The sequence below is a fragment of the Vigna unguiculata genome, chromosome 5, assembly GCF_037176805.1.
Source record: "Vigna unguiculata cultivar grain cowpea cultivar isolate G323 ecotype 2 chromosome 5, ASM3717680v1, whole genome shotgun sequence".
NCBI classification, from domain to species: domain Eukaryota; kingdom Viridiplantae; phylum Streptophyta; class Magnoliopsida; order Fabales; family Fabaceae; genus Vigna; species Vigna unguiculata.
In genome coordinates, this window is record NC_140796.1 from 52,541,554 (window position 1) to 52,556,267 (window position 14,714).

Below are 14,714 nucleotides of genomic sequence, written 5' to 3' on the forward strand. Positions count from 1 at the left end.
GTAAATATATAAATGGATAGTTGTGTATTGATGATGTGAATGTTAGAAATGTGTAAGTATGGATATAGGGAATTCTAGGGAGGAAATTCTTTTGAAAGGTGTTATGCATTAAAGTATGGACACATAATAGAGGTTACCTTGAGATTCTACTAATCATTCATACATAAATAGAGAATGGTGGATTAGGAGGTGAGAGTAGTATAAGGTCTTTGTCTAAAGAACATTATAGGTCTTATGGAACTAAAGGATTAGCCTTGTTAGGTGGAAGAGTATCCATCTCGAATACATGACTTCCAAGTTGTCCAACATTAATGTATTTTTTATCTGGATAATTGAATCTATGAAAGTCTTTATCTTGTGTGGCTTATGTTTTATAACTGGGTGAATTCTTTATTATGGATATGACATGTTTATCTGGTATTTGATGCATCCTTTTATCTATTAGCTTACCCTCTCTCTTTGTTGGTATGTTATGTGTCTTGGTATTATTATTTTGCAATGATCACCTTCTTGAAATGAGCATATACAGATCTAAAGACATATTTAGATGATGATATTAGAGTTGTGGTATAGATGTAGGAGTGGTAACTTGTGTTCTCGTCAATCTTCCAAAAAACTTTACATTCTTTAGATATATCTTCTAGTATTTTTCTAGATTTATATATATATAATTAAATGTTTTAAATTGTTATTTTTATTAAATATTTATTATTTTTATTTAATATTTAAAGTTTTAATATTTTTAATTGAATTACCACTCTTTAATTTTGACTTAAGTAAGTGAAGTTTCATATTTAGTATAAAACAATTTTACAATTTACTTAAGATGTCAAATAATATTTATTGTTTTAATTAAAAATGTGTCGAGCAATAATATCATAATCCTCATTTATAACTTTCATGATATTACCTATAACAATGAAAATAGTCTTCTTGGATTATTATTGACTTAGGTACTAATTCCTTCTTAAATAACATATTTTGGAAAGAGCTAACGTGGTAAATGGTAATATCATTCATTTTAACTTCAATCTTATCTTGGACAAACAAATAAACAAGATCAATAATATAATTCTTATATCATTTAATTAAAAAAAAATTAAACGACAGAAATTTAATTAAAAAATATATAAAATTTTAAGTAGTCGTAACTTAAAGCCCAGTCCGAGTAAATCCAGAGAGGCCTGTCCGTTGTGAATGGAAAGGCCCAAAAGAAAAATGATTTCCTCTTTGGAGTCTCAGCTGTGACTGCTAGAGGAAGCTTTAGCCGTGACAAGGCAAGAACTCCACTACACTTCACTCTCCTGATTCAAGCTGCACCTATTCAACCAAACACGGGGCCAAACTGCACCTTTCAAGAGGATGCTTCGAAACGACGACATCCGTGTCGTCTCCTCTGCCATCAAAATCCCTCTTCCTTCCAAGCGCCCAACCTGTCCTCTGCGAACGGCGCATTCCCACATCGCCAACGCCACAAACTCGTTTGCGCAACTCGTTAATTCGTTCGCGTCTCACTCCACCGAGTTTACTCGCTCCGTCCTCCAAAAATCGTCGCTCTTCTGCTCCGCGACTCTGTCCTTGACCGGCGACAGGAAGAGACCATGCCCGATTCGGCGTCTGGCTTCGCTGTCTCTGGCGGAGGAGGCGCAGCAGAAGGCTCGACAAAACGAGGAGAGAGTGCTGATCAGCGAAGTGCTGGTTCGAAACAAAGACGGGGAGGAAATGGAGAGGAAGGACCTCGAGGCGGAGGCGGTGCAGGCTCTGAAGGCTTGTCGACCTAACTCGGCTCTCACAGTGCGCGAGGTACAAGAGGATGTGCATCGCATCATCAACAGTGGATATTTTTCGTCTTGCATGCCGGTTGCGGTTGATACGCGAGATGGTATACGATTAGTATTTCAGGTATGTTATGTGTTCTCTTGTTGAATAATGACAACCAGGCATTGGAATTGAGATTAAATTTTAAAGTGATTTTGCATAGACTTTCGCATTCTAGTTTTTAATGTTAAGTCTGAAGCACTATTGACTGCTTTGATATACAGCGTGACGGTATCCGATTAGTGTTTAAGCTTCTAGGCTGTTCGCTTCTGTCGTACAATGATGGTTGTGCATTGGAATGAAATTCGTCTCTAATAGAATTGCGCATTAAAGTGTCGTGTCTTTAAATCTGCAAAATTGAGTTGTGTAATGTTAGTAAGCATGATGGTATCCGCTTATTCTTTCAGGCATGTTCTCTTTTGTTTAATAATGGAGGTTAGGTATTGGAGCTGAGTTCGTCATCTTACATTGCAATTCTAATAGAATTTCACATTCTAGTGTTTGTTATGTATGTGAGATGAAACACTTAGGTCAAAAGTTATAGTCTATAGTCAAAGTGAACATCTAGCCTTTGTGCCACCGATGAAATCTGCACTAATCTCACCCTCTATAATTGTCTCCTCGGGAATCAAAGTTGTTACCTTTCTCTTATACCAATTATTCGATTGAACGCTTACCATTAAGCCAAAAACTATAATTGATAAACAAAGTGCAACTCTATCTACTTAAAAATGTAACGGTCTAATCGTCATGATTTGATTGTGACTTTACTCATTTGACTTATGTCACGAGATAGTGGATGCACATTACAACAATTTAAGTTTGCAATATTGAGTGATGCAACGCTAGTATGAGTGACGATGTCCAATTAGTATTTTATGCAAGTTGTCTTCTGTTGAACAATTTCATTTAACTATTGTAATCGTGATTTTATAAGGATTTTATTGTTGTTTGAATTGAATTTTGCATCCTAGTGTTGGTTATTCATGTCTGCAGTATTGAGTTCTGTAATCTTAGTAGTGATTTCTTGTGGAATAAGGTAGAACCAAATCAAGAATTCCAAGGGTTGGTATGTGAAGGAGCTAACGTTCTTCCAGCTAAATTTCTAGAGAACTCAATGCGAGATGGATATGGTAACTTTTTCTTCATTCTCCATATCCATGCAGTTGTTTCTCATGTGCATGTTGCTCAAGTTTGACATTCACTGTATTCAGATTAACATGCTGTATTTTGCAGGGAAGATTATTAATCTGAGACGACTGGACGAAGCAATATCTTCCATTAATAACTGGTACATGGAGCGTGGTCTTTTTGCCATGGTAAATTCTCCTAAACTTCCGGTCAAACTTCACATCTAATATTGCTCCTGTTCGGTTGGAATCCAAAATTTGGATCCATGTTTCAGATTTTTAGTAGCCTATGTTGCAGTAACTATCACAATATTATATCATTCAACTTCATTTGCCTTCTCTAACCAGTGTATCAATGGGGATTGTCTTTTTATTTTTTCCTTGTATTGATCATTGCTTTAGGTTTCGGCTGTTGAGATTTTGTCTGGAGGTATTCTTAGATTACAAGTTTCAGAGGCTGAGGTCAATAATATTTCCATACGGTTTCTTGACAGGAAGACGTAAGCACCTTCTTTGAATTTGATTGACAAACACTAGTACTCGTGAAAAGACAACCCTACCTGCAATCTTTTGTTATGGTTTATATTGAGTTTTTTTTACCAACTTGTTTTTTGACCTGTAGAGGTGAGATTACTGTGGGAAAGACTAAGCCCGAAACAATACTTAGGCAAATAACAACAAAGAAGGGACAGGTAATTGTACTGGCCACTCCTGCTGATGACGGTTCTTAGTTTTTAGTTAGTGTTGAAAGATATCGAGAGGTAATATAAATTTAATTTTGTGTGAAACTGTGAATCAAGATAAAGCATGAGGATTTAATATTTGTGTTGTGTAAGTTTGAAAGGTGGAGTGTGGCATTATTTTATCAAATTTGGTTGCAATATTCTCTGGTCTGTTTGATGGTAATTGGACATTGGTATTTTTCATAGCTCATCACAGGGATATTTTCAGATGTATCCTTTCTCTTGTGGGAAACATGCCTCTTTGAGTTCACATTCTTACTGAGAAGGATTTGAGCATCATCCATCTGTATTTTCAGGTCTACAGCATGCTTGAGGGAAAAAGAGATGTAGAAACTGTATTAACTATGGGAATCATGGAAGATGTTAGCATTATTCCCCAACCAGCAGGTAATGTATGCATACTAAAAATGGATTTTAAGTCCAGGCAAACCCTGTTTAAGTATATATTTTTTTATTCAGCATTTTCTATCCTACCAAAGTTGACTTTGTATAAATGATTATAAAATAAAGTGAAGAATTTTGCATGCCTACCTAGGGAGAAACTAGGAAACTAATTTAATGAAAACTGAAGAAGGAAAAATAAAGAATTGAAGAAAGAAACTAAGAAGTTAGTATGACAGAAAACCTGTATATTTTTTACAGAATTATATGGATGAATTTCCCAATCTAGAAAATAGAACACTAATACACTCAACAGTCAGCTGTTCCTGAGGGACTGCACCTCCGAAGCCAAAGGCCCTAATTCTCTTACAAATGACAAGATGATCTGTATCTTGCCTCCCTCTTGATTTTTATATGCAAGATGCCTTATTTAGATAATTTAACGTACTTCTGACTCACCAATATAACTGCTAGTGAGTTACTAACATATCATAACTAAACTTCTTACATTGGTTATCTAACAAATTCAATAGTATCAAATGTAAGTTTTTTCCCTTCTTATACAGTTAACTGGAGCTAATGAGGAATGCAATAAGTTGCAGTGTTCTGCAAGTGTGTCCCAATTTTTTTCTTGATAATTTTTATTCATGTAATGACATTTGACAGTAAGGTGCTATATATGATACCTACTAATCCTTGTTGAATATCTAGAAAATGAGAATTTTTGGGAAATTTTCCGTATATTGGAAAATTAGCTAAGTGAATTTTTTGTTTAGAGTTTGAGTTTACAATTGATATTTGTTGTACAGCAGAGATCAATAACCTATCTGAAGTCTCGTCTGTCAGTCAATTGCAACAATCATAAACACAGTTAACTGATTTACAATTACAAGTAATGAAGAGGTGACACATTAAGTCAATATGTCTAAAAGCAAAACAGAGAACTGACGTGATGTCACTTTCTTCAACTGATACTGTCAAATGGAAAATAAATATATTCTTGAAGAAGTGACTTAATCACCTTTATTTGTCTTCACCCACTTGATCCATAAACTTCTGCATCTTGTTTCTTTGGCATGATATAGATACAGGGAAGGTTGATTTGGTGATGAATGTGGTGGAACGTCCAAGTGGAGGATTTTCTGCTGGTGGTGGGATATCAAGTGGGTAAGTGATTCTAGTCTTCAAGCATTACGCTTACCTCCTTTAGTTTTTATGAAATTCTTGGTAATACTGTTAACTCCCCTAATTTTAATTTTGACAAGGCAAATATTCCTCTGGTTTTTATATTATAGACAGCCCCGAAACAGTCTTTTGTACAGCACCATGTTGGTGATAAATACACATAACAGATAGAGGGATGGTTTTATTTCCAGTACTCTAGGGGCCAGGTTGGCTCTGTTTGTTGCTGATTTATCTGAGTACCTGACTTGGTATTTATTTTTGCAGGATTACAAATGGTCCACTAAGAGGGCTTATTGGAAGGTGACAACCAATTTATACTTATGTGCTATGTTATGAGTTAATTTTCTGACTCTTGCTATCCTATTACCCCCTTCATTTAATGGCCTATTTTTACTTTAGTGCAATTGGAACCAAGTTAAGGGTTATTTACCTTTGGTCCTCTCTTGTTGTCTCTATATACCGAGTGGTATGCAGTTTGATGATATTGGTAAGTGGTGAATATGCCACTTGTAGTTCTAACTCTAAGCATGCCACTAATAAATGCATAATGTTGCTGGGATAAAGCATGGGTGAAATTTAGTTGATATTAACTTTGGATAATTTATCTTGGCTTATCTGTGACTATGTATGTTTTCCCCGTTGTCAGCCAAATTAAGTTGCTTTTTTGGCTGTAATTTATGTTTTCACATTTTGTTTAACTTATGGTCCAACTGCAACTAGTTGTTTTCTTTGTTCTTTTCTACTGATCCATTTGATTCTATTTTATAACATTGCAGCTTTGCCTATTCTCATCGGAATGTTTTTGGTAAAAACCAGAAGCTAAATATTTCTTTAGAGAGGGGCCAGATTGACTCGGTCTATCGTATAAACTACACAGACCCTTGGATTCAAGGTGATGATAAAAGAACATCTAGAACAATAATGATTCAGGTAATTTCTGAAGGTTGATTTGTCTGAACACGATGACTGTACTTTTGATGATTGAATGTTAAAAACTGTACTTTTTGATATTCAAGTAATTTTACTTCAGAACTCAAGAACTCCTGGAACCATTGTTCATGGTAATGCGGATGGTAACGGTAGCCTGACCATTGGCCGCATCACAGGTGGTATAGAGTTTAGTCGCCCAATCAGGCCAAAGTGGAGTGGAACAGCAGGACTTGTTTTTCAGGTGCTTGATTGACAATTTTGACAACATTTTTGTGTGATATCTTTTTATTTCTTCTAATTTAAGTCCTTCAACTCTAGCTTTATAAATACCACTTGTAAATTGATTATTTGTTTAGTTTAGTTAAACTATGAAATCACTAATCGGATTATTTCTGCCATAAATGAAATGTTATTGTAATATAGATTGGCTATCTATTTATACTACTGATTTTTTTCCATTCAAAATTCCTATATCGTTTCAGCATGCTGGAGTCCGTGATGAGAAAGGTATTCCTATCATTAAGGATTGCTTCAGCAGTCCTCTTACTGCAAGGTTGTAATCTAAGTAATGCTGAGAGTATTATTATCATGACATTGTGTGGTTGTTTCTAACTTTTGTCAAACTTTCTTTGTAGTGGCAATACTCATGATCAGACGTTGCTTGCTAAACTTGAGACTGTTTACACTGGTTCTGGTGACCATGGCTCTTCTATGGTATGCTCTGAATTGATTAAGGTCCTTCTGTTTAAATTTACTACTATGTTTCTTATCAAGGATTGGTTTTTCAGTTTGTCCTTAACATGGAAAAGGGACTTCCTCTTTTGCCTGAATGGCTGTCCTTCACTAGGGTGAATGCACGTGCTAGGAAAGGTGTTGAGATAGGTCCTACACGCCTTCATTTAAGGTATGAAATACACACCATCAAGTCAACCCTGTCATTGAAAGTAAGAGGAATGCCTTGTTTACACTTTAAACTAAAGCAAAACAGACAATCTTATGCTTTACCTGCTTTAATTGGTTCCCTGGTAGTATCTCTGGTGGGCATGTGGTGGGAAATTTCCCTCCCTATGAAGCTTTTGCCATTGGTGGAACAAACAGTGTGAGAGGCTATGAAGAAGGTAGTGTGGGCTCTGGTCGATCGTATGTTGTTGGCTCTGGAGAAGTTTCTTTCCCCATGGTACTCAAAATTATTATTTCTTGCTCATTCTTGTTAAGCATCTTTTCTTTGCGTATGCCTCAATTGTGCTTATCCTAGTTTTCATGATTTCATATCTGAAATTTGTTTTTGAGTTGTAATTTCTGGGGACTGGAGTGACATGTTTTCAGAATACTAGTAGAAGATGGCCTGAAAAATATTTGAAGTAAGTGTATGAACTTGATTGTAATATGTGTGTGTGTGTGTGTTATGTATAAACACATAGGAAGGATGGTATCTTCTGGTGTTAGGAGTGGGCAAAACACAAGGAAATAGAATATTCTATAAAATTTCTGCAGAACCTTATTCCTATTCATTTGCCAAAAGTTGAACACGATGTCATTTAAACATTGCAAATTGTAGCGAGCAATTGAAATTTTTTTCTCCTGTTTTTACTGGCCTGGTCTTGTCACCTACAATGATTTCCGTTTTACTAACAGGGAAATTACGTAGAATTGAACATGATTGAACCTATAGGCCCCCATGTTACTTCTTTGTATGGATTGTGGGTTCAGGTTGAGCCCAGAACTAAGTATGCAGCCACATATAATTTGCAAGTAGTTATGCATATGTATCTAAATGGATGATAGAAAATTTATTGCTGTTGTCCCTGTAATTTGACTCACTTATCTTTACTGTTTCTGTTTGCAGTACGGGCCAGTGGAGGGTGTTATATTTTCTGACTATGGAACTGACCTTGGATCAGGCCCAACTGTACCAGGTAGGTTTTCATGTTTCTTTCTTTGCTTTTTTTTTTTATTTTTTTCAATTTGGTTCTTTCCTTTTTTGTGTTTCACGAGAATAATTAAGATCATAGCCTTCGTCAAACCTTTCTTAACAAATTGGGAAGTTTATTCAATGTTCGCTGTTATATAACTCAGTCAAGGAGACAACCAAGCACACAAAACAGTCAAAAGACTGAAGTCATTTCTAGCGAACAGCTTTCTGCTGATCCTTGTGCTCGGACTCCTTTAAATGACAATAGCCACAATGTCATTTCTCAAAAGTTAAACAGTTCACGAACTTTCAACTGTTTCGTCTCAGTTGGTAGTATTTCTCTATATGTATGCTGATTTTGTTCATGCTGTTCATTAACAAAGTACATATTTGGTGTTTTGGTTTTATATTAGGTGACCCTGCTGGAGCAAGGAAGAAACCTGGCAGCGGATATGGCTATGGGTTTGGCATCCGTGTGGAATCGCCTTTGGGTCCTTTGCGCCTTGAATATGCCTTTAACGACAAGAAAGACAAGAGGTTTCACTTTGGAGTTGGGCACAGAAATTAAATATCGGGAGACAATTCTTACCAGCTGCTTCTTGGTCATTGTATATAATCCCTCTCCCCATCCTTTTGTAGGTTGCATGGCCTTTTCCTTACTCGAAAAAAAAAAACTTATATGTATCTTTTTTCGATTAAAATATTACTCAACTGCCTTTATCCCCTTAAGTGTATCTTATAGCTGTTATGATTAAATGACTCTTTTTTTAACAGGATGTGTATACCAGTTAGAAGGGAATGACTCTCTCCTGTGGATTTTTCACATGATAGGGACAGACCGACACTAAGGAAACTACGACCCACTGATTTTAATACAACCCCTACGAGTATGTTCCATGTTTTTTGCGTTTTCTATTTATATCTTTACGTTCTGACACTACTAGTTAGCTTGTCTTGCCAATTGGCACACGTGAATAGGCATTGTGGAGGAACAAAGAGTCATGATTCGTAAACTATTGTGGAGGAACAAAGAGTCATGATTCGTAAACTTTGGTGGGATTTTTATTCCGGAATGATTCGTAAACGGATATGAATATTCGCATGACGTAGACATAAAATGCAAGAATTGGAATGCAAAACATTGGTAGGATAGTTTTCAAATATAAAGTATACTTTGGAAGAAATCTAAAACTATTTCATTAAACTGAATAAAGACAACAAATAGTGAATCATGCTATTTTTTTTCTTGATGTGTCCCTGCTATATTTTAATCCAGTGTTCTTCAACTAGATACACTCTATCAAGCAACCAGTGGTATAGAATAATGAGAATCGAAATGTTAGCAAGTTTTATGAATCCTGTCGATGGAACTGAAAAGAATCTCATGTACTACATGAATATTTTTCCTGTGTAAAATGATAGTACTGAGATTTGAATTTAAGCATGCTAATTTCTTTACCTTTTCCATCACCAAACCAACTTCAGTGAGCTTATTCCTTAATCTATATTTACATTTACGTTGAATTAATTTTCCTCTTCATCTCAAATTCTGATGTCGCTTACATCAATGATTAATTAAATGGTGTTGCTAGTTAATATTTAATTGAGAAATAACAACATTAGTATTTTTACCAGAAATGGGGTATCCATGGATTTTTTTTTATAAAATTATTTTATTTTAGTTAAACAGAGATTAACATTACCGTTAATAAAATATGGATTGAGTTTGGAGTTGAATATGAGAAGGGACGAAGAATCAACATAGTTGGATTGATGACAACCACCGACAAACAAAGACAAATTGAATGACCTGGAAAATGTGTTATCGGCATCATGCTGAAAAGAATCAAACCAACAAGGAGGTAAGCCAAGAAAATGACACGTTAATAGATGGCAACAGTTAAAAGTTCAGTCTTGTTAGACTTGTGTGTCGTTTACAGAAGATGTTTATGGTTAAAAGTAAAAAGGTTAAAAAATTGTGGTCTTTCGAATTTTAATGTTTGATCTTAAAATATAAATAAATATAGTTTCAACAAAAATTCATTCTTAAACTTTAAAGACAAAAATATAGAATTTATAGAATTAGATAAATTTTAATTTTATGTTAAAGTTTTTAAAATCATATCTAATCTAAAAATAAAATATTAACATATTTTATTTTTATATAATACAAAATATTACAATTTTAATATTATTTAATTTTATTGATGTTTAAATATGTATTTTATTTTTGTCACGTATTTTATTAAATAAAAAGTAGTTAATTTTAAAAGTTTTAAATTTATAAAAAAAATAATAAAAGAGATAATTTCAATTTAATATCAATATTTTTTTAATGAATATATATGAAAATTATTAAAAAGTTAAAAATATGTTTAATTTTATTTTAAATATTTTTGTTAAAAGTTATATATATATATATATATATATATATATATATATATATATATATATATATATATATTATATTTTAAATATTAATTAACAGAGCTTTAATGAAATTAACTTTTTGTACGTAAATATTTTTTATTTTACTAAAAGTAATATGTTTTATGTTTATTATATTAATGTAATTATTTATATATTTCTTTTTAACTTTCGTATAATATTTTTTTCTTTTAAAATAACTGTTAAATGATGTTAATTTTTATTTAATAATACTTCTTATAAATTATAAGTTTTTATATTCAATAATTATTTTTTAATAATTTATAATGAACCTATGTCACTTCAAATTAGTTGGAGACACCCGTAAAAATTCCTGAACCTCAGGTGATTTTAATCTGACTTTAACCAGATAAAAACATAACCACCGATCCATCATTCTTACACAATCAACATTAACATTAGCTCATCATAATTTTACTTTTGGTTCATCTTTACAAGCTATATTTTACACCTTAATTTTTCTTTCAAACATTTACCCGCTATATATTACAACTTAATTTTTATTTCTTAATAGTTATTATCTCTGCCTTAAACCAAATCATATTACAATCATCTCACAAAATAATGATGAAGTGAATGTTTGATTTAGCATCATATTGATGTGATTATGAATTTTCAACACAAAATCTATCTATGTTTGATTTTAAAATTGATTTAAAACTAAAAAAATTCACTTTCAATGAGAATCTAGAAATATTAACTTCTACGTCCATGAAATCTGATTAAAAAAATATAAAATTTCAACATTTCAACGCACCTCCAAACATGCACGAATAATTAATAACTAAAGATCATATTACAATACCCTACAAAACGATGAATAATCCATAACTAAAGAGAAAAGTCCCCACTAGTCGTTATATTTCTGTTCAGAAATCACAAATTTTTTAATACTTTGGTTACTTTGAGAGTATTGTTAATAAATAAAGAGAAAGATGAATTATTTATCGTCTGTTTTAATACTTATGCAAACAAAAAATGAACTTATAAATTTATAAGTAAATACATTTTGAATTTTTTAATATATGTATGAAAAAACTAACATAAAATCAGTTGAAAAAGAATCTTTATATGATTTATAATTTCTTTTTAAATTATTATACTTATTAAATCATCACAAATATATATATATATATATATATATATATATATATATATATATATATATATATATATATATATATATATATATTTACTTCCTTCATTTGTAGGAAGCAAAGTAAGTACCTCTTCTGAAGTGGATAACATAAGCACAAACTAATTTCTTTTTTTTTGCAGACAACAACTATGATAGTGAGTCTCATCATCTCCATTTCTATTACCTCAATTCATCAAAAAGTACAATTCCATTCACACACTCATTATGGTAATACAGATCACATCAAACGAATAAACTTATTTATTCATCCGGAGTATACACAGAAATGTGAATGACATTATTATTATTATGGCATTTCAAACATAGATAATAGAAAAAAATTAGAAAATTTTAGAAGGCAGATAAGAAACAAGATATGTGATAGTGTAGTATTGTTATAATAAAAGATAAGCGATTTGATAACCCAAACCATAAAATATGTGATATTTATAGTGTTCTATTCATTACAAAGTTGTAAAAAATGTGGAAACATAACATTAAACTTGATAATAGTACACTAAAAAAAATGCAAATTATGATTATTATTAGTCGGTAAACATGATTCATTGACAGGTTATCGATTAATAAAATTTCGTTAATAAAATGATTTTCAGTAAAGTTTATCAACAAATACAAGAATACATCAATAAGTTAGACGATTATAAATTTGTCATTAAATTCCATCAATAATATGTGCAATTGAATCTCTCAAAATGAATCACATTTTATTATCAGCATCGTGGTTAATCACCATTTTTAATTTCTAAAATATAATGTCCTAACCTTGATAATTTGAAATTAGGAAATATTAGCATGATAATATTTTTCTAATGAAAACATAACTGGTGAAAAAAATTGAAAGATGTGTTAAATGAGAGAAAAGTTCAATATTTCCCAAGGCTAATACATATTCTTAAACAATGCAATGATCATTGAATAATATGTGCTCCTTCTATATCATATTTAGTAAACTTACATTACAAAGCTTCAATAAAAGACAGCGTCTTTGAAACAAACATGAACTTGAGACCTTTCAAATGAAGAAACAAACACGCACTTAGTACAATTAATGGAACAATAAAGTCATAAACTAAATAAAAAAATCTTGAGATATTTTCCTTCATTTTTCCTCTGTAATATCCAAGAAGCAAGTAAAGTAATGTTCTTTAAAGGGTAACTATTTGGTTATATGTCAGAGCAATTTTGAGGCTCTAGTACAGCTAGCTAGTGTTCCTCACCATCTTCTGTATTATTGGAGCTCATCAAAGTATGTGCTGCAGCCATCAGATCAATTACCAAATTAGTACTATATCATTTACTCACTCTAGAAAGAAGATCCATCAAAAAAAAGAAAAACACAAACATCAAAAGATAAAAAACAACAACAATGATGAATCTATAGAGAGAGAAAGAAAGGAACAACCTTGTTAAAGCAAAGTAACCAGAGAGGAAACTGAAAGATGATTGCTAAAAGCTAACCATTGAATGAAAGAGAGTTCCATATATTAACTTACAAAAAAAGTGGAAAAAAAAAACATTCTTTTAAGGGAAAAAATCGAACCATTCAATCCTAGACCTAGCTTAGTCACATCTTTTTCTTCTTCTTGTTCCTTAAATGGATACATATTGAAGAAATGTCAATACTCGTAACAGCTGAAATCAATATTTGGCCTTCTAAATTTTTTAACATATAGTTCTTATTGACTTGTCGTCATAATTTCTCACCTTTCTTTTTGGTGAACCTTTTACTGGTAAAGTTGTGTGCCAAGATTCACTCTGTGATTCCTGATCAATTCAGAATGTAACGAGATTTTAGTCGTACGTCAACTTTACTTTATAATTAAAAAAATTTCATTACTTTATGTAAAGAAATACAAACTACGCATATTCATCAGAATAAAGTTACAAATAAGAGACCTCCGAACTAATTAAAAATGAGCAGTGGCCAAAACTTTCATTCTCGTACTTTTTTATGATTAACGAGATGTTGAAAGTCTCGTGTTAATTATCTTTTTATAGTATACAAATGAGATACAAACTTCACATTACAAATCGATTTTGTAGGATTGAGTTAAATTTATAGTTCACTTTAACAAACAAAGAAATTTGTAACACGGGTTTTATTTAATTGCTTCAAACTTATAAATAGTTATGAAATATCAAAATCTTTAGTATTTTATTCATAGACATTGTTGATAAAGAAAAGAGAAAAAAAGAATAGAGAAAAAGGGTGTTGTTGTGTTGATCATGTGGGTGACAAGGTGGTGGTCAGTGATAGCAGTTAGCCATAAACAGTAATTATGTGTAAGTGTTTGTGTGAGGTCAAAGCAGACGTTAATGTTGGTGTTCTTCCCTTAAGTCAAAAAAATGGCACTGAAGAAAAACATGTGAGCAGAAGAGAAAGAGAGGTAGATCCAACAGTGAAGGTTTGCATGTAACAGGTGAGAACAGTAGCGGAGACACACACTGAGTCTTTCTGCTCCTAAGATCACCCAAACCCGACCACATCGTGCACCCCAAAGCACTTGCTGCTTTTTCTCCACACTATTTGTTTCCCAACATCTTCACAACCAACACCACTGTCACTCCACACTCTTAATCCCCTTTCAACCATTCAACCAAACTCTTCTTTCTTAATTATATATTAATCCCACACTCATTTAAGAACAAAACTTACTATTAAAACTCTTAAAGAAAATGATTATTATGACTGTGGTGTGAAAAGAGAGAAGCTAGGTTAAGCTTCGTTGACTGACTTTGAATTTGGCATTATTCCCCACCACAAACACAAGGGTAGGTAGAGTTGTGACCATATTTATTCTTAATGAACATGTTACGTATATAAAAGAGTTTTTTATACAAAATCTGTGCAACCTTTTTTTGATCACTGTTCTTGCAAACGTTCTTTCAAGTCCCAAGGTAATCTCATCATCCAGGACCTGACTTTTTTTTTTTTTTTTTTTTCTTTCTTTCTTTCTTTTCTTTCTCACTCTCTCTACCTCTTTTGTATATTTATTTTGCCCCTTGTT

The 14,714-nt window shown here is 32.4% G+C and overlaps 1 protein-coding gene across 3 annotated transcripts; it reads left to right on the forward strand.

Annotated features, from left to right (window-relative positions):
* Positions 1 to 1,241: 1,241 nt before the first annotated feature.
* Positions 1,242 to 9,147, forward strand: OEP80 (outer envelope protein of 80 kDa). Of its 3 annotated transcripts, none has more exons than XR_003604841.2 (17): positions 1,242 to 1,902; positions 2,858 to 2,951; positions 3,055 to 3,137; positions 3,351 to 3,448; positions 3,571 to 3,640; positions 3,988 to 4,078; positions 5,158 to 5,239; positions 5,522 to 5,557; positions 6,034 to 6,187; positions 6,288 to 6,428; positions 6,670 to 6,740; positions 6,823 to 6,901; positions 6,976 to 7,091; positions 7,217 to 7,364; positions 8,034 to 8,103; positions 8,513 to 8,738; positions 8,874 to 9,147. XR_003604841.2 is itself a non-coding variant. In XM_028073363.2 (17 exons), the coding sequence occupies exons 1-16, from the start codon at positions 1,363 to 1,365 to the stop codon at positions 8,665 to 8,667; spliced, it is 2,028 nt and encodes a 675-aa protein (XP_027929164.1). In that variant the 5' UTR covers positions 1,242 to 1,362; the 3' UTR covers positions 8,668 to 8,707; positions 8,874 to 9,147. The 3 variants fall into 3 exon arrangements, 1 of the variants encoding a protein (XP_027929164.1); XR_003604840.2 differs by having other exon boundaries at positions 8,513 to 8,734; XM_028073363.2 differs by having other exon boundaries at positions 8,513 to 8,707.
* Positions 9,148 to 14,714: the final 5,567 nt, after the last annotated feature.

What these genes read in the sequence shown, in the direction of transcription:
- OEP80 (XM_028073363.2), top strand. Translation starts at nt 1,363, where the DNA reads ATGCTTCGAAACGACGACATCCGTGTCGTCTCCTCTGCCATCAAAATC. An exon ending in CTCAATGCGAGATGGATATG is followed by an intron (nt 2,952 to 3,054) that starts GTAACTTTTTCT and finishes TGTATTTTGCAG; the next exon opens with GGAAGATTATTAATCTGAGA. An exon ending in CGGTTTCTTGACAGGAAGAC is followed by an intron (nt 3,449 to 3,570) that starts GTAAGCACCTTC and finishes TTTGACCTGTAG; the next exon opens with AGGTGAGATTACTGTGGGAA.